The sequence below is a fragment of the Mauremys mutica genome, chromosome 2, assembly GCF_020497125.1.
Source record: "Mauremys mutica isolate MM-2020 ecotype Southern chromosome 2, ASM2049712v1, whole genome shotgun sequence".
NCBI lineage: Eukaryota > Metazoa > Chordata > Testudines > Geoemydidae > Mauremys > Mauremys mutica.
Genome location: NC_059073.1, coordinates 85,283,370 through 85,301,661, shown reverse-complemented (window position 1 = coordinate 85,301,661; position 18,292 = coordinate 85,283,370). Strand labels below are relative to the sequence as shown.

The 18,292-nt window shown below is 38.3% G+C and overlaps 1 protein-coding gene across 4 annotated transcripts in view; it reads right to left on the bottom strand.

Moving 5' to 3' along the window:
• Positions 1-930: 930 nt before the first annotated feature.
• Positions 931-18,292, bottom strand: part of ROCK1 (Rho associated coiled-coil containing protein kinase 1) — a 178,291-nt gene continuing 160,929 nt past the window's right edge. For 3 of the 4 annotated variants that reach the window (XM_045006595.1, XM_045006597.1, XM_045006598.1), the window contains 5 exons: positions 16,902-16,980; positions 16,548-16,809; positions 15,565-15,772; positions 5,995-6,051; positions 931-2,462 (listed from right to left, as the gene is read on the bottom strand). In XM_045006595.1, coding sequence (XP_044862530.1) covers positions 2,459-2,462; positions 5,995-6,051; positions 15,565-15,772; positions 16,548-16,809; positions 16,902-16,980 — 610 coding nt within the window. In that variant the 3' untranslated portion in view covers positions 931-2,458. The remainder of the gene's footprint in view (positions 2,463-5,994; positions 6,052-15,564; positions 15,773-16,547; positions 16,810-16,901; positions 16,981-18,292) is intronic. The other variant, XM_045006596.1, reaches the window with a different exon arrangement.

Here is an 18,292-nt window from a genome sequence, read left to right as displayed (position 1 = left end):
TGTTAGACAGGGTGAGTGATGTAATATCTACATTTCCACCTATTTGATCTTTTTGCTTTTCCCAATTTTCTTTCAACTGCTCCCTTAGTCTCATCTCATTCTCAGCTTCAATACCATCCCCTCTTTACTCTTGCAGCATTATCTCACTTCTCATCTGTTAATCACAGATCACTAGTTAAAACACATTCTTTTTGTGAAATTTCCCAGTCTAAGCTTCCACACCAACTTCTTACCACCACCTTCTAAATTGTTGCTCATGGCTTGTATCTAGGAGGTTGAATTAGAAGGTAAACTACTTGGAGTAGGGATGCTGTATTGTTAATTATTGTATGGCACTTCAGAATAAAAAAGGCATCAGAGGTATGTAAGATTAATTAGAGTCCGCTCCACCCATTGAGTTGCCATAACTTTATCTGTAGCTCTTTAAGGCAAGGACTAGCTTTTTCTAAATGTCTGTATAGTAGCTAGCACAATGGTGACCTTGATTGGTGACCCTAGATGCTACTGCAATACATACACACTAATAATAAAGTTTAGCAGAATTTTACTATTAGTCATGCTGCAATTATAACTGAAAACTTAAAGATTTTTTTTTAAACAACCAAGTATTAAAGTAACTCTATTAGGTTACCAATAACAGTTCTTGAAATCTATTTACCACTGTTACAACTCAGATTTCTTCAGCTGAAAATCAAGTATGTTTCACTATGGTATTTACTGGTTCATTTAGCAGAACAATAAATTCTTCAGTCCCATGAACACTGTTACAAATATACACTGTACCAACTTCTTGCATCAAATTAAACAGATGCAACCATTTTTAAACTAAGAGAAACTGAAATCATGTTTTGACATACTCGTCATACTTCATAGCAATTTTCTGGGCGCTCAAAGAAATTTACATTTTAGGCAAAAACACCATACCAGTCATTTTCAAAGGGGTCCTTCCATAAATTACTTTTATTTCTCATTGAATGAGCACAGAGTCATTACCATATTAATAACAGATATGTTTATTATTACATATCCATCAGTGCGGCTTTCAATACCACTTGAAACATGCAAATCGTCCTGAGGACGAATCAGTTTTCCAGTGCTTCTTATTTAATACACAACTGCAAAGCCATTATAAATTACTGAGGAGGTATTTGGTTAAAAAAAAATAAAATAAAATAAAATAAAACCATACTGTCCATACCATGAATGTATCCCTGCTACAAAGCAAGAGTTTAACAACATTTATACTTTAATTCCTGAATTATCTGGATTTTTTAAAGTTTCACAGGCATACTGTTCATTGTTGTTTCTCTGTTACATGCTTTTTGCATTTTCTAGAAATCTCGTCTTATGAATAAGAATTCTTTCTTTGTAACAGGAGTTTTCATTCAAAGATTGTATTCAATTTAGGAAATGCATCTAGCATCTACAATACTTTAAACCAATTAAAGTTCAGTAAAAACTACTGATGCAGAATAGGTTTTTGAGATTTCTATGCATATTGACATGGCAATAATACAATTCTCTCAAAATAAGGCACTAAAAGGGCAATGCAACACCCATTAAAAGTGTTCTAAGAATAATTTATATTTCAAACAGTGCATACATTTCTTAAATGTCTATTAACTTAATGTACGTTATCACTTAAAACGGTAAGGCAATATGTTATACAATTACAGAAATCATGTACCCCCGAAATATGCTTCCAAACTTGGTTCTTTTGTAGTTAGTTTCTAATGCCTCTAACAGTAAAATAATTCAGTATGGCTTGGCAAAAATGCATAGATTAAATGCTTGTTGTCCCCATCCCTTTACACACTTTCTGAATCAGTATTTTGTAAAGCATAATGCAAAGTATTTAACACTTCGATCCACTCTATTATGGGTGATTAGCATTAACGCTGTTAAGAGCTCTGCAGTGAAGGCACTGAAGTTCAAGTGAGTATACGGCTTCATTTTTAAGCTAGTTCTGCAGTGTTCAAGAGCACAACTCAGAGTCTTCAAAGAAATTTCTGTTCTTCTCATTTTGAGATATCTTCCTTCTCTGCTCAAGTTTGTGCACTGATTTTGATATAAATATCCTCTCCAAAGGCCAAACAGTCCTTTTCTCTCATTGATATGAGGAAAGTGGACTGCATTTCATCATGATTGACAGGCATTTTCTTATAAATCCAAAAAGGCAGCACCTTTTTCATACACCTAGCTAAGCGTTATTTGCTTTAACTTGCATTACATAGTAATAATTAATCTAATCTACCTTTAGGCAAACCCGCAATAAAACACCCTCAGTGCGCTTTTTGTGCCAAAGCAAGGAGGAGAGAGTAACAGCAATCTTAACCCTGAAGCCTGTGATAATTGTGTTGAAAGGAACAACAGCCTGTCTGCACTGCTCTGTGTGGTTGAAGAAGCCCAGTTTCTCAGACTGCATCCCATGAGATTCCATGAAGTACTGTACATGTGGTTAGCTGGAAGGAAAAAAAATACTGCAATTAATGAAGAAATCACAGGGACACTCTTAGTTCATGTTAACCAAGAGATTAAATGAAAAAAATAAATGTGTTCTACATAGCAACATTTTATAACTTTTTTTTCAATTTATAACACAGCATAACACTAAAGGCACACTTACATAATTGTAAATTTAAACACAAAGATCACATAAAATTCAAAGTAAACATATTTTCTGATCCATTCAATGAAAATTCATTCACAGTATCATTTTATATAAGAACAATGTAATGCTTTGTATAAAATTTTAAAATCACAATTAGATGATACATAAGATTAATGTATGCAATATTGTTGTAGCCATGTTGGTCCCAGGATATTTGAGAGAGAAGCTGCAAGAGGTAAACACAAGTTGGTCCAATAAAAGATACTACCTCACCCATCTTGTCTCTCATAAAGTTAATGATATATTAAATCAATGGGACTAAGTTATAGAAAATGAGAAAGTCACAAAGCTTACATAGTTTTGAAGTGTAAATGACCAAAACAATGGACTATCCCTGACATAATCAAGCCTATTCTGTTTCAGTGTAAATGTTAATATTGCAAATACTGTAATACTTTTACACACACTCCTTGTAATTTTAAACTATAGTGAAATAAATACCAAAAATATTGAGAGCAAAAAATGGCACAACACCCCCAAAGATAAAAAGTTCTGTAACAATTAGTGTGGTAGAAGCCTAAGATATCCTTTTGGATCGTCAGACAGCACTGCTATTGGTAGTAAACTCAATGAATTTTTGGTTTATATCTGTTATAAACAGATAGTTAAGGGTTAACGTTTCTTTTACCTGTAAAGGGTTAAGAAGCTCAGTAAACCTGGCTGACACCTGGCCAGAGGACCAATAAGGGGACAAGATACTTTCAAATCTTGGTGGAGGGAAGTCTTTTGTTTGTGCTCTTTGTTTGGGGGTTGTTTGCTCTTGGGACTAAGAGGGACCAGACATCAATCCAGGCTCTCCAAATCTTTCTGAATCAGTCTCTCATGTTTCAAACTTGTAAGTAATAGCCAGGCAAGGCATATTAGTCTTATTTTTGTTTTCTCAACTTGTAAATGTTCCTTTTTGCTGAGAGGATTTTACCTCCGTTTGCTCTAACTTTGAACCTAAGGCTAGAGGGGGTTCCTCTGGGCTATATGAATCTGATTACCCTGTAAAGTATTTTTCATCCTGATTTTACAGAGATAATTTTTACCTTTCTTTAATTAAAAGCTTTCTTTTTAAGAACCTGATGGATCTTAACACAAGGAAAAAATCAAAGGGGATTGGATCTGGACTCACCAGGAATTGGTGGGGGAAGGAAGGGGGGATGGTTAAATTCTCCTTGTGTTAAGATCTAAGGGGTTGGATCGGTGTTTACCAGGAACTTGGTGAAAAAGCCTCTCAAGGCTGCCCAGGGAGCGGAAGGTTTTGGGGGGACAGAAAGTAATCCAGACACTGAAATTTCTGGATGGTGGCAGTGTTACCAGATCTAAGCTAGTAATTAAGCTTAGAAGTGTCCATGCAGGTCCCCACATCTGTACCCTAAAGTTCAGAGTGGGGGAGGAACCTTAACAATATCTGTACCTGATGAATAGTTAAAATGAGGAAAACTCTCTACAAGAACTTAATTATAATGAAGTGGGCATGATAAAGGACTCAGACTTCATGGACTTTTACTCAATCTATTGGCTCTGATTCAGGAAAGCACTTAAGCTTAACTTTAAAGCACATACTTATTCAGCAACGCATCTTAATGAATGCTTAAATGCTTTAGGGCCTGACCCAAAGTTCATGGAAGTCAATAAAAGAACTCCAGATAGACTTACATGCTTGAAGGAAAGACTTAGGTGCCTTGCTGAATTGCAAATTACATAATTGTAAATTAAACAACACATAAAGCTCACATAAAATTCAAAGTAAATTGCTTAATTTCCCTATGATCAGGTTCCGACATCTAAGAATGTAGCAATGGTCAAATGCCAGGTAAATGCTAAATGTTGTATTCCAAGGGGATTACCATCTGTCCTCATCTCCTCCTCCTCAGTTCTGGGAGAATACAAAATTATTATTATTAATACTTTTTTTGGTGGCCGGGGGCTGTGAGAGGGAGGCAGGAAGAAGGGACAATAAGTCTTCAATACGTGGCTTGCATTGTATAATTTACGACAATTAAGCAACCAATCTTTTTCTTTCTAGTATGTAAAAGTGAATTTTTCAACTGGCTTCTGTTACTAAACCCGTGTTCATTAATTGCCGAAAATAAAATCCCCTTCCCCCACCTATCCCCTAAAAGATGAGCCAAAGCCCATATAGAGAATATTTAGTGATATTTAGCAACATAGGAATGGCTGTATCCTGTCACAGCAGTAATCCATCTAATTTCCAACAATGACTAGTACCAAATGCTTCAAAGGAAGATACAGGAAAGTCCATACTAGAATAACTTGTCCATGGAGAAAAGTTCTTTCCAACCATTAGCAGTTAGTGTCCATCTTATGCCCTGGCACATAAGCATTTATAGCCCTATTTTTTTTCCTAATATAACTGGATCTTTTTATTATTCATTTAAATATCTAATCGTTTTTGGAATCTTACTAAGCTCTTAGCCTTAAAATCCTGTATCAACTAGTTCCACAGGCTAAGTATACTTCGTATAAAAAGGTTTTCCAAGGGATTTCCTTTTATAAGTTTTAAGTGTGTTGACTTTAAATTTCATTGAATATCCTCTTGTTCTTGTATTATGCAAAAAGGTAAATAGGAGCACCAACTTACTTTCTGCCATTTATTATTTTGCATTCTTTTATCATATCTGCTCTTATTTGACTCATCTCTAAAATAAATAGTTTCAGTCTTTTAAATCTCTTGCAATAAAGAAGCCTATGTATGAATGCCTCCAATAATTTTTGTCATCTGTCTCTGGACCCCTTCTATTTCTGCTAGAAATAGAGCAGCACAAGCAATGCTCTTGCCGTATAAACGTTATCTATCCCAGGATATACACTCAATCCTTACAGTATGTGACCATTAAAATGCAGAGTATGCTGGAAGTTATGTTCTGCAAATAAAATGTCTGTATTAATCCTGAGACACAACGAAATGAGATTGCTCAGGGCAGATTTCTTTGGTCATATTAAGTACACCTCCACCAAAAGATTCAGAGTAGGTTTGAGAAGAATATATTGCCATTAAGGGTTTAACTCTCATCATCCTGGCATATACTGTATTAGTAAAATTCAGATCCTAAATTGTGAGAGCATGTATCTGATTACTGTTTCTTTACAACCGTAGTAGAGGGGCCAGAGAAGGTTTGGGCAAAAGATCTACAATGAAGTAGAAAGAGAAAAACAGATACTTTAGAAAATTAGCTTGAGCGACAATTCTGTTTTCCTTTTTTTCTAATGAAATTCCTTGTTAAGTGCTGGAACACGACAACTCTTTACCAGATTTTTTACGACTGTTACATGACACAAAGGTGTCAATGAGATTAAAAGGGAAGGTTACTCACCAGTAACTTGAGTTTTCTGAAAGGGTACTTTCCCCCATAGATTCACAATCTTTTGACCTATTGAAATGTAGAAATGAACATTTCAAGAAAAATTTCAGATGCACTGAGTGCTGTGTATACACTCTATATGAGCATCTAAAGAAGTGAACTCTATGACTGTGCTGGTTAAAAAGACAAGACACAAGCCAAAATCTCTATTAAAAGAGAGTGAAAAGGATTCAGTGAGCAGGTCTTCCACTTCTCAGAAAATTTCTTCCCATTATTTTTAAAGAGTTTGAATGGAAAGTTTCTGTCTTCCCTAAATAATCTGTAAGAATGCCTGGGCAAAGTTCAGATCTTGAAATGAAAAACTCAGAAGCCAAGTAGCTAGATTCAAGGAGGCATGATCTGAGTAAAGAATCTGACAGTTCTTCCAATACAAGAGAATCCAACAAGGGGGCTGACAACTATAATAGAACTGAGTAGTGGAACTATTTTCTCTAATGTGACACTATGGCAAAAAATGAAGCTCTAAGTGAGCCTTGAACTAAGCAGAACCAGAAATAGAGAGAGATGATTTTTTGTTGCGTGAAGATTGGTATCTGTGGAGCCCATCTGGAGATTTCCGTTGCTGTAATTTGAAGAATATACAATTTATAAGCTAATTGAATTAATATGCCATAAATTGAAGATGTGTTACTGGATTGTTCAAAACAATCACACAGTAACAGCTATCAGAAGCCTCTGCAGAGGGGAAAAAGGAGAGCAGAGCATACTTAGAATGGAATTCCAGTAGCCCCCCGATAAGAGAAAACAAAGGATACACTTCTGTAAAAATACAATACAAAAGTAAAATATAAGCAATTGTACAGACACAAATGTGACAGTATGCAAGGAACACTGTATAACAGACAGGCATATATGGGTTGGGGTACCCAAAAAAATATAGTTTTCACAAACAAGCAGTCAGGACTGTGACATTCCAATGGTTATTTTTGTTTTGTATATTTCAAATGATCAGCAACAGTACATTTTGTTATAAGATACATACATGCAGTATGTTAAATTATTCCCCTTTTTCCTTAATTCATCCTTTAGAAGAAATCTGGGATATGTTCCAGAGAAGTATCGAACAATGCTCCTTCCTTTTTAGAAGTACCTTTCCTTATGTTTAGGTAATGCAAAAGCTCCCTTACAAATGTCTACAACTACAAATGTGAATTCTCCAGAATTCACTATATGAAGATCATTTCAAAGATGGACATACAAAAGCCTTGAAAGCAACACATCAATTTAAAATAGAATCCCCACATTCTAAGGCAAAGTGAGTGGGAAAGCAAGAATCCTGTGTGAAGAGATCTTAAAAGTAATGGTAAGAATCAGCTGAACAACCTTAAATCAGCAGCGGGTTCTTTTTTTGATGAGGAGAATTACAGGTTGCTAGAAGTGGAATGTTCTGTGGCAGATGGAAGGGCACTTAAGGTCTAATCCAAACCTATTGAAGTCAATGGAATCTTTCCACTGACGCTCTGGATCAGGACTTTTGTCAGAATGTGTCAAAGGCAGAGTGTCTGGGTTGTCCTGGGGAAAAGGTAGTTGTTTCAGCAGTTGGAGTGTTATTTAGGACCCACCAAGTGCTAGAGCCTTAATAGTTGAAGCACCTAGGGCTTGCTGAGGCATGCATTTTGCAGCTACTGAGTGTAGGGCAGCTCTCCAGGCCTCATGAGGGGGCAATGATTATCTAAGTGGTACAGGTGGGATCCCATTACATTCCTAATGGTATGAGGAAGAGCTCAAATGGTTAATTTGGCAGCAGAAGTTAGGAGTTAGGAAGGTGTCAGATGGCTAATTGGCACTTGAAGTGAGTAACCCTGACAATTCAAGTCTTTGCTAGACCTGAGAAGAAAAACAGATATGATAGTCGAGGTGTAGAACCACCATAGCTCATATTCATGCTTGGAGTGTACAACAGGGATGGTAGAAGTCTGGCCAATCATATCAACCACTTTGAGTGGACTGCAAAAATAAATAGATGGAATGAGGCCACCAAGCTGGATTTTCTGGGTCTGCTATTCCAACACAAAATCAATAACGTGTTTCAAGGGCTGGCGTCTGACAGGCAATGGGGATAAGCATCTACTAAGGATGACCTACATGGAGTAGTCCCTGGACCAAACCACAGATTCAAAGTATAAGCAAGCAGACTTCAGTAACTGGAGACAAGAAAAGGGGAATCGGACAGTGATTTTGGCTATGCCCTCTAACATTTTGCTACCAGGCATTCCCACATTTTAAGGAACAAATGCAGGGTTCATTGTACCAAGGCCAGTTTGTGACCTACATATATGAAATGGAGACTGGGATAGCAATTTGAAAGAGGAAACCTGAAGTACTGGAAGGAACAATCACTGTTGCAAAATTGAAGCTAGTGGCTCAGCTCAGAAGAAGCGTCTCAGCTCCCTGGGCAGAGGTGGCTAAGATCAAGTGCTTACGTAGGAGTGGTACACCTGGCATAATAGTGGTGAACCACAGCACCCCAGGAACTTATGAGCAAGCCATGATTACAGTACAATATTTCCATTCTTGAAAATATGCCCTATACATAGGATTCCTAGTAGAAGAGAAGGATGTCAAGGAATAACAAACAAGTAAAAAAGTACTGCTAAGTAAGCTGAGGTTTGACAGAGCACTTCTGCCTTGACAAAGCAGGAGCTGGATGATATTGCCACACTTAGTGGGGAAACACCTGCTCCACAGAGCCCTTGCTTCACAACTTGTATATCAGTAGGGATGGAGAAATCCCGCTGCTATGTTGTTTTTCAATGGAACCTCAATAGGCTGGCACTTCAGAGAAATGTGTATGCCCCATAACCTGACAGGTGTTTGTTCCAAGGCAAATCTAATATGGATCCCACAACATCAATCAATCAGAACATGGGAAAAGGTACGGCATTTTGCACTAGGAAGAAATTCAGACCATGAGTACTAAAAAAAAAAATAAAAAAAAATCTAGAATGAAACTTCCCTAAAATTTGGAGAGTAGAAAGAACACAGCCAACTTAGCTGGCTATATGGACCAGCTGAGGTCCACCTGGGAAAGAATTCTTGAGCTCCTCCTGCAAGTGAGAGTGCCTATGGTGTTCACTCCCCAAAGAAGTTACTTCTGGGACAGCTCAACAGCTGTTAGAAAAGCAGAACAAAGCAATCTGAGACAAACAAAGGGAACTAAATGTCTTTGTTCAGGTGGTCAAATCCTAGACTGCCAAGAACATCAGTGAATTGTATTTGTATATGTTAACATAGTCAACAGTGATCCTCAAGACTACCTCATCTGGGGAAATGACTTTCAACATGAGGTAGCACTAATTCCAGGAATGTTGCACTAAAGCTCACAGCCACTGCAATGGCAGGAAGAGGAGTATACAAGCAGAAATCTGTGGCCAGTGAGTTAAGAACAATAAGGGTTTTTAAAAGTATATGGGTGAGGGGGGATGGAAATGTCTAACAATGGTATTGGTCCATTACTAGATGGTAGAATTGTCAATAGTGAAGAAAATGCACAAGTTTTCAATACATATTTCTGATCTATATTTGGGAAAAAGCCAGATGATCCATTCATATCATATGATGATAAAATACTTTCCATTCCAACAGTAACTAAGGAGAAGTCAAATAGCAGCTATGAAAGCTTAACATTTTAAAATCAGCAGGTCCAAATAACTTGCATTCAAAAGAGTTTTAAGAGGAGCTGTCTCTACCATTAATCTTGATTTTCAACAAGTCTTAGAACACTGGAGACATTCCAGAGATCTGGAAGAAAACTAAAATTGTGCTATTTTAAAAGGGTAAATGGTATGACATGGGTAATTATAGGCCTGTCCCAGCCTGACATCAGTCTTGAGCAAAACAACAAAATGGGTGACACGGGACTCAATAAAGAATTAAAGGTGAGCAATTAATGCCAATCAACACTAGTTTATGGAAATTAAATCCTGTCAATCTAACTTGGTATCTTTTTTAGATGAGATTACATATTTTATTGTTAAAGGTAATAGTGTTGATGGAATATACTTAAGACTTCTGTAAGGCATTTGACTTGGTATCATACAACATTTTGATTAAAAAACTAGAATGATATGAAATCAACATGACACATTAAATGGATTAAAAATTATCTAACTGATAATGACTGCCCATTCACATTTTGAGACCTAAGTGGGTGTGTTTCTAGTGGGGTCCTGCAGCGATTGGTTGTTGGCTCTATGCTATGTAATTTTTTTTTTTTTATAAAATGTCCTTGAAGGAAACACACAACATGATCTGGATTGCTTGGTAAGATGAGTGCAAGCAAATAACGTGCATTTCAATATGGCTAGATGTAACATCATACATCTCAGAACACAGAACATAGGCCATGCTTACAAGATGAGACACTATTTTGGGAAGCAGCAAAGCTGAAAGAAAAAAAAAAGACTAGAGTGTCATGGTGGATAATCAGCTGAACATGCAATGCCTTGGCCAAAATGTTTAATGCAATACTTGGCCTCTTCTGGCCTTATAATCTATGAATAACCTAGCTGGTGAAGTCCAACAGCAGATCCTAAGCCACACAATGATGTGTTGAGCTGCTCAGCTCATGTTCCAACACAGGCCATTAGAGAAGGTATTGTCAGTGGGATTATTCAAGCCTCTCCCCCCAGGTGCTATGACCGAGTGCTGATCAGTTCTTGTTGTTGAATGGTGGAAAAGTTCTCTGTTCTGGATAGTGAGCTAACAGAAATATGATGCAGAATCAAAATTGGCCTGGCAAGCATTATCATAACACTCTGCCTTATGAAGAGTTTGTACCTCAGGGGCACAGGAAAAGTGAGAACGAAGTATAAATACTGCAAAGTGTCTCCCCACATCAGAACACTAAAAGGAACCCAGTTACTGCTGATGCGACAAAGCAACTTCCCTTCTCTGAGTACCAGGAGAATCTAGTCAGAAACCTGGGATCTATAGATAAAAGAGGCATCAAACCCCTCATGCAGTGATGCCCAGCACTGTGCAGTGATGATGCTTGAATGCCAATGGCTAGGCACCAGGTCACCTCACTTCAAGGTGCTATGGCTATAGTGCTACGGCTATAGTGCTACAACTCCAGCATATCTCATCTCTACAGCACTGGTTCAACGAGAGACACTATCTCTGCGACAGCAGTACACATAGGCAATTCCATGTCCCCTAGGCAGCAAGGCACATCAGATTCATGGTGCCAACACAGAGAGGTCAAAGCACTAGTGTATCAAAATAGTTGTGCAATGAGGTGGAGGCATATGCACCAAACTGCCTCATCATATCAGCGTGATTATTCTGAGGAAGATGCACCTCTTCATCTGAAACCAGTGAGCCAGAATGCCTTTCTTGTATGCCACCAGTATGAGGCAGAGATGACAAAGCACTGGAGTGCCTCTTCTGTGTGGTGCCAATGTGTTGAAGTAGATACATCAATGTGCCCCTCCTGCTTGTTGCTGGGGTTTTGAGGCAGAGGTGGTATACTTAAGATTACTACCACTACATGGTGTTGCTGAGTCTAGGCAGAGATAGTTACTCACCAGAGTTCCTCTTTTCCCTGGCGCTAATATATTTAGGCCAAGGCATTGATGCCTCTTCTGCTTTATGATGATGTGCCAAGGTAGAAGTTCCAATTACCAGAGTGTCTCAGGTACACTGAGATTCTGGTGTTCTGGTGCACCTCTACTGTTTGGCACCAATGCATCAAAGCAGTGGTCCTAGTGTGCACTTATTATAAGGCAACCTTCTGTCCCTCTCTGCTTCTGGGCTCAAGTGCTCTTCCACTGTAACATCCTGATAGAGTTGTCAAATACATAAATCATCTAACCCCTAAAGCAATCCTTGGCCCTTAAGTGGAGGAAATGTCTTAACTCTGGCTAGGGATAGATTTATAGACTTTAGGAATATGGTGACAGAAGGTCCCTGGACCAAGCATATGCCATCCAGAACATATTGCCAGATACACTCAAGTGCTATGTGGTGAGGGAATGGTGGAAGTAGTCTTCACAGATAAACCCTGAAAGTGAGCAATATAAAAGGAGAAACATGCTGAACAAAACTACCCATACTAACAAATTACTTGAGCGAAGTCCTCATTCCTCATCAAGAGGTGACTATAGCTGGACTGCTTGGTAGTAGTGAACATAATATAATTAAATTTAACATCCCTGTGGCGGGGAAAACTCCACAGCGGCCCAACACTGTAGCATTTAATTTCAGAAAGGGGAACTACACAAAAATGAGGAGGTTAGTGAAACAGAAATTAAAAGGTACAGTACCAGAAGTAAAATCCCTGCAAACTGCATGGAAACTTTTTAAAGACACCATAGTAGAGGCTCAACTTAAATGTATACCCCAATTTAAAAAACATAGTAAGAGAATCAAAAAAGAGCCACTGTGGTTAAACAACAAAGTAAAAGAAGAGTGAGAGGCAAAAAGGCATCCTTTAAAAAGTGGAAGATAAATCCTAATGAGGAAAATAGAAAAGAGCATAAACTCTGGCAAGTGAAGTGTAAAAATATAATTAGAAAGACCAAAAACGAATTTGAAGACAGCTAGTAATAGCAAAAAAAAAAATTTAAATACATCAGAAGCAGAAAGCCTACAAAACCACCAGTGGGGCCACTGGACAATAGAGATGCTAAAGGAACACTTAAAGACGATAAGGCATTGCAGAGAAACTAAATTAATTCTTTGCATCGGTCTTCACAGCTGAGGATGTGAGGGAGATTCCCAAACCTGAGCCATTCTTTTTGGGTGACAGATCTGAGGAACTGTCCCAAATTGAGGAGTCATTAGAGGAGGTTTTGAAACAAATTTATAAACTAAACAATAATAAGTCTCCAGGACCTGATGATATTCGCCCAAGAGTTCGGAAGGAACTCAAACATGAAAATGCAGGACTATTAACTGTCATCTGTAACCTATCCTTTAAATCAGCTTCTGTACCAAATGACTGGAGGATAGCTAATGTGATACCAATTTTTAAAAAGGGCTCCAGAGGTGACCCTGGCAACTACAGGCCAGTAAACCTCGCTTCAGTATTGGGCAAATTGGTTGAAACTATCGTAAAGAACAAAATTGTAAAACACATAGATGAACATAATTTGTTGGGAAATTGTCAACATGGTTTTTGTAAAGGGAAATCATGGCTCACTGATCTACTAGAATTCTTTGAGGGGGTCTACAAGCATGTGGACAAAGGAAATCCAGTGGATACAGTGTATTTAGATTTTCAGAAAGCCTTTGACAAGGTCCCTCACCAAAGGCTCTTAAGCAAAATAAGAAGTAATGAGATAAGAGGGAAGGTTCTCTCATGGATTGGTAACTGGTTAAAAGATAGGAAACAAAGGGTAGGAATAAATGGTCAGTTTTCAGAATGAAGAGAGGTAGATAGTGGTGTCCTCCAGGGATCTGTACTGGGCCCAGTCCTATTTAACATATTCATAAACAATCTGGAGAAAGGGGTAAACAGTGAGGTGGCAAAATCTGCAGATGATACAAAACTACTCAAGATAGTTAAGTCCCAAGCAGACTGCGAAAAGCTACAAAATGACTCTCAAAACTGGGTGACTGGGCAACAAAATGGCAGATTAAACTTAAAATGTTGATAAATGCAAAATAATGCACATTGGAAAACATAATCCTAATTATACATATACAATGATGGGTTCTAAATTAGCTGTTACCACTCAAGAAAGAGATCTTGCAGTCATTTTGGATAGTTCTCTGAAATCATCCACTCTATGTGCAGCGGCAGTCAAAAAAGCAAACAATGTTGGGAATCATCAAGAAAGGGATAGATAAGACGACAGAAAATATCATATTGCCTCTATATAAATCCATGGTTCGCCCACACCTTGAATACTGAATGCAGATGTGGTCGCCCCATCTCATAAAAGATATATTGGAATTGGAAAAAGTTCAGAAAAGGGCAACAAAAATTATTAGGGGTATAGAACAGCTTATAAACTAACAGACGTATTGGAGCATGAGCTTTTGTGGGTGAATACATGCATCCGAGGAAGTGGGTATTCACCCACGAAAGCTCATGCTCCAATATGTCTGTTAGTCTGTAAGGTGCCACAGGACTCTCAGATTCTTTACCCATTGAAGCAGCAAAGAGCTAAGGAAATCACAAAGAGCTCTCTTGTGCAGGGGCTTGAGATGCAAGCATGAGAATCGTATGTATGGTATCTTTAAAGAAGGTTCTTTTTAATTAAGGTTCGATACTGCATACAAAGGTGTTCATGAAGAATATATATACTACTGTCAATTTAAAAAAAAATCCACATTTGCCAATACCAACATCTGTGATTAATTTTGCTAGAAAATAAGCTAAGGAACTGGATACAAACTTGCATCCTGTGTTCAACTAGTTGTCCGCCAAAGTAGTACAATGTAAATATACAGTCATATTACAAATGTGGTGAACTGTAGCTTTTAAGTCAGTAAATCAAGGATTGGTGGCATCCCCTGTACATGGGGATCTTGGTGCTGCCGACCTGAGAGATTCTTCAGGATTGAGAGTCACTGAGCTTCTACAGTTGCCATGTGGAGCTACGAAACTTCAGATAAATCGTGCAGGGGAGGAGAGCTCCTCTTTGCACAACTCTTAGAGGGGGATCTGCCATTAGAGTTTCCTGTGCTCTGATTTTTTTCTTTGGTGGGCCTCTTTTCCATTTTTGTCGACTTATGGGTCATGGAGAATGACCATCTGTGGGGTAAGAAGCCCGCACGTGCGCTCTTGAGAGCAGAGTGTACTGGGGAGTTGGTCAACCTGGATTTGATGTCAGCTGTATGGATCTAGAACAGAAAAATCTGAAATATTGCCTCCCCGTTCTTACAGGCCTGGGATGTGAATAATTTGCAATTTTTACGTTTTCCAGGAATGTGTGATTCCCTGAGACAGTAGAGGTCTTTAACATGCCCACCATTGATGGGCACAGCGCCCTCAGAAGACGGACAGTACTTAAACCTTGGAGATCCTGAGGTGGCCACCTCAGAAAAACTCTTTTTTTTATTTTTAAAAAGTACACTAGCTCTAACTATAAATACGAATACACTACTAAACTGGAATACAGAGGGACGGACAACAATTGCTCTGTCTTGATACCAAGAGGTGACTGAGAGAAACTGATGGCAGATGGTGTTCTCCAACTCTTATCCCCTCACTAAGGAACAGGAGGAGCTGCAGGGTGCATGTGCACCGTGCAGATATGCTGGCCAAAAGGCTCTAAACTCAAGTGCAGTGGGTACACGCACACCATTAGTGGAATATGCATATGGACAATCACTCAAAATAGAAAGATGAGATTCTCAGAGCTAAATTTCAAAATGGAATGATTTGTACCTGTTTTTTTCCTGAAGACTATTTTCAATCATGAAACTGTGAAACAAAGGCATTTTAATTCTGTTATAAGTGAAAAGTTCAGCACAACTTTAACTGCAGAATTAATAACAATGCTCCCATGTCTGATACACACAGACATTTTTGCATTAAAAAGAACTAGACATTTTATAGTTATTTCTCACCTAGTTTTTCCAGAAGTATTTTTAACACCTTTTCGGAAAGACTGATTTGCGGAGGATCTTGCAGACAGAGTTCTAGGGGAAGCACGAATGAAACTGGATGGGGGTGTCTTGGGGATCTTCTTTACTAAATGCGTGACCCATTTCTTCTGTTCATCCTGACAGGATGCCAACAACAACATATCTCTTGCTGAAGTTACATCATAACTCACTATAAATAAGAGAAGAAAGAAGACTGTTCAGTGAAAAACTAGGAATAATCATCAATATAATGCTTATAGTGTTATGATAATCATGCTGCTAGGATAATGCTGGAATCTGCATGCTTAACAAATTTTTACTGAAATGGGTCATATATTTGTAAAACACAATAAATTTCAGGGGAAATCACAGAAATTAAACATAAAACTATGCAGTCTGTCTATGTTAACATAATTAATATTATGGAGATTGACTAGTCTACTTTAATTTTAATCTTAATAAAGCTGTGTTGGTGCTCTGTGGCCCAAATTCTGGAGAGAAACATGCACTCACAGTACAGGGATGTGTACTGCTCTGTGGAAGCACAAAGGAGGAATGCTCCCCTTCAGCGCAGGGGATAGATGAAGACCCACTCTAAGGCTGCTGCTCTAGCCTTAAGGCTGCAGTATCCTCTCTGGCCCCCATGTGTCAGTCTATGAAGGTGCGGAGAACGGTAGCACTGGGTACTCCTTAGTATTCCCCTCCTATGGCCTATCTCTGCATATAATCCTCTAGAATCATGCTCTAATCTCCTGCAGCAGGTGGAGGCAGGGCACAGTTTGCCTCTTTAATGGCAATGTGTTAGCTGTCCCTTTATTTTAACACTATCCTTACTAGTAAAGATTTTTCTAAATTTATCATTAATAAATTATTATTTTTTAATCTGGTAATTTGAAGTATTTAGCTAGAAATGCAAATACTAACTGTTTCAAGTTACAAAAAACATAATAGGTACAGCTCCTTACCTTTACATGGAGTAATTAATTCCTCCTTTTTATCTAGGTGATCCTTATGGCACTTAACATGGCACTTTCGACACTCCAAGGCAGGGGGCGGCTTAAAGACATGCCAGAGGGGTTTGGAACAGGCCTCACAGTTGGCTGGAAAGTGGTATAATGTAGGAATAAATTCATGACCTTTGTGATTTAGAAAATTTGTTTTCTCCACTGTCTGTGCTGGTTCTGCTTCCAAATCTTTCCTGCATTCACCCTCATTAGCATACAGAATCTGAGCCAAAAAAAAAAAGAGATATATTGGAAAAACTTTTATAAAAACAGACAAATTGTATTGATTTTTTAAATTTTTTAGGTTCTTGTTACCTGGAATATTTTAGGGATTTCCTCAGTTTCTGCTCTATATACATCTCCTTGGGTTACAGGTCGGACATGGAATAATTTACTGAAATTATAGAAACAAAAGATTTGGAAAGTGTTAACAGAGTATACATCAAATCTCTTTATTAAACTGTTCTGGATATAGATTGGAGGCTCAATCTTATCACTCTAACTTCATGGGAAAAGTCCTTACTCATGCAAGTTGTCCCATTGATGTCAGGACTATAACATGGATATAGTAATGTGTTTATACACAGTGTTTGATCCTTCCTACACAAGGAACACCAAAATATGTTGTAACATGGGAAAGAGGACCACCTTATTAGGCATGCATTATCCTGCATAGCAAATTTACTTGTGAAGACAGGAAGGGAGTTTTAGAGCCTCAAAGTAATATTATGAGGCTTAATTCATTAAATGTTTGTAAAGCATTTTGATAACCTTGGATGGAAGACTATCGGAAGCGCAAAGCATTTATTGATATTGGACTGGACCACTGTTTCTCAATTGGTCAGCTGTGAATGCCAACATGGTCATGTAGAAAATCAGAACAGTTATGAGACACTGAAAATTTTATAACAATCCAAAGCAAAGAAAATCTCACTTGCCACACTCCTCATGCCTCCTTAGCCTTCAAAGTGGAGTATATTCTGTCAATATCTCAGAACACACACAAAATCACAGACTTATGTCTTTGTATTAAATGTAAGGTGGTTGTGAAAATTTTTGACTTCAGATAAGGAGTGGACAACCTAAAAAGTTTGAGAAACACTGGACTAGATCAAACCTGACCCTTGCTCAGAAATATACGAAAGAGGAAGCAGTGTGGTGATGGTGGAACACAAGGCTCTGGAATCAAGGAGACTTTCCCTCACCTTTGTGTCCCAGACAAGGGCCATGTACAGTTGCGGTTCTTCTGTTTAGGGAACACAAGGACTGTTCCCTCAGTGCAGCTCAGAGAGCACAAATCATCCCAAAAGGGTCCGGGAGTCAGGGCCATAGCTTCATATCCCCCTCCCCTACAGACCTGGCTGGCCACAGACAAACTGCCATCACTGGGACGGGGTAGTCTATTTTTTGTCAAGGTCCAAATTTCTTGGTCAAGGTATAGTCAAGATCCATTCAAAAGCATCTGGCAGTCCAGATTTGGCCTGCAGTCCATCTATTGACTACCTTTGCACTAGAAATTGTTACTGAAGTCTAAATGTTTAAGATACTAGAAACAAAATACTTCTGTACATCTTGAAGTAGGACAGATAAACATGCATCTTCAAAAGGCCAAAGCAGACTCAAGGTTGTTTACTGTATCTTGATTCTGCGTTGTCAGATTTGTCTGTCACACTGTACATAAAATGCTTTTCTACATTTTTTTTTTA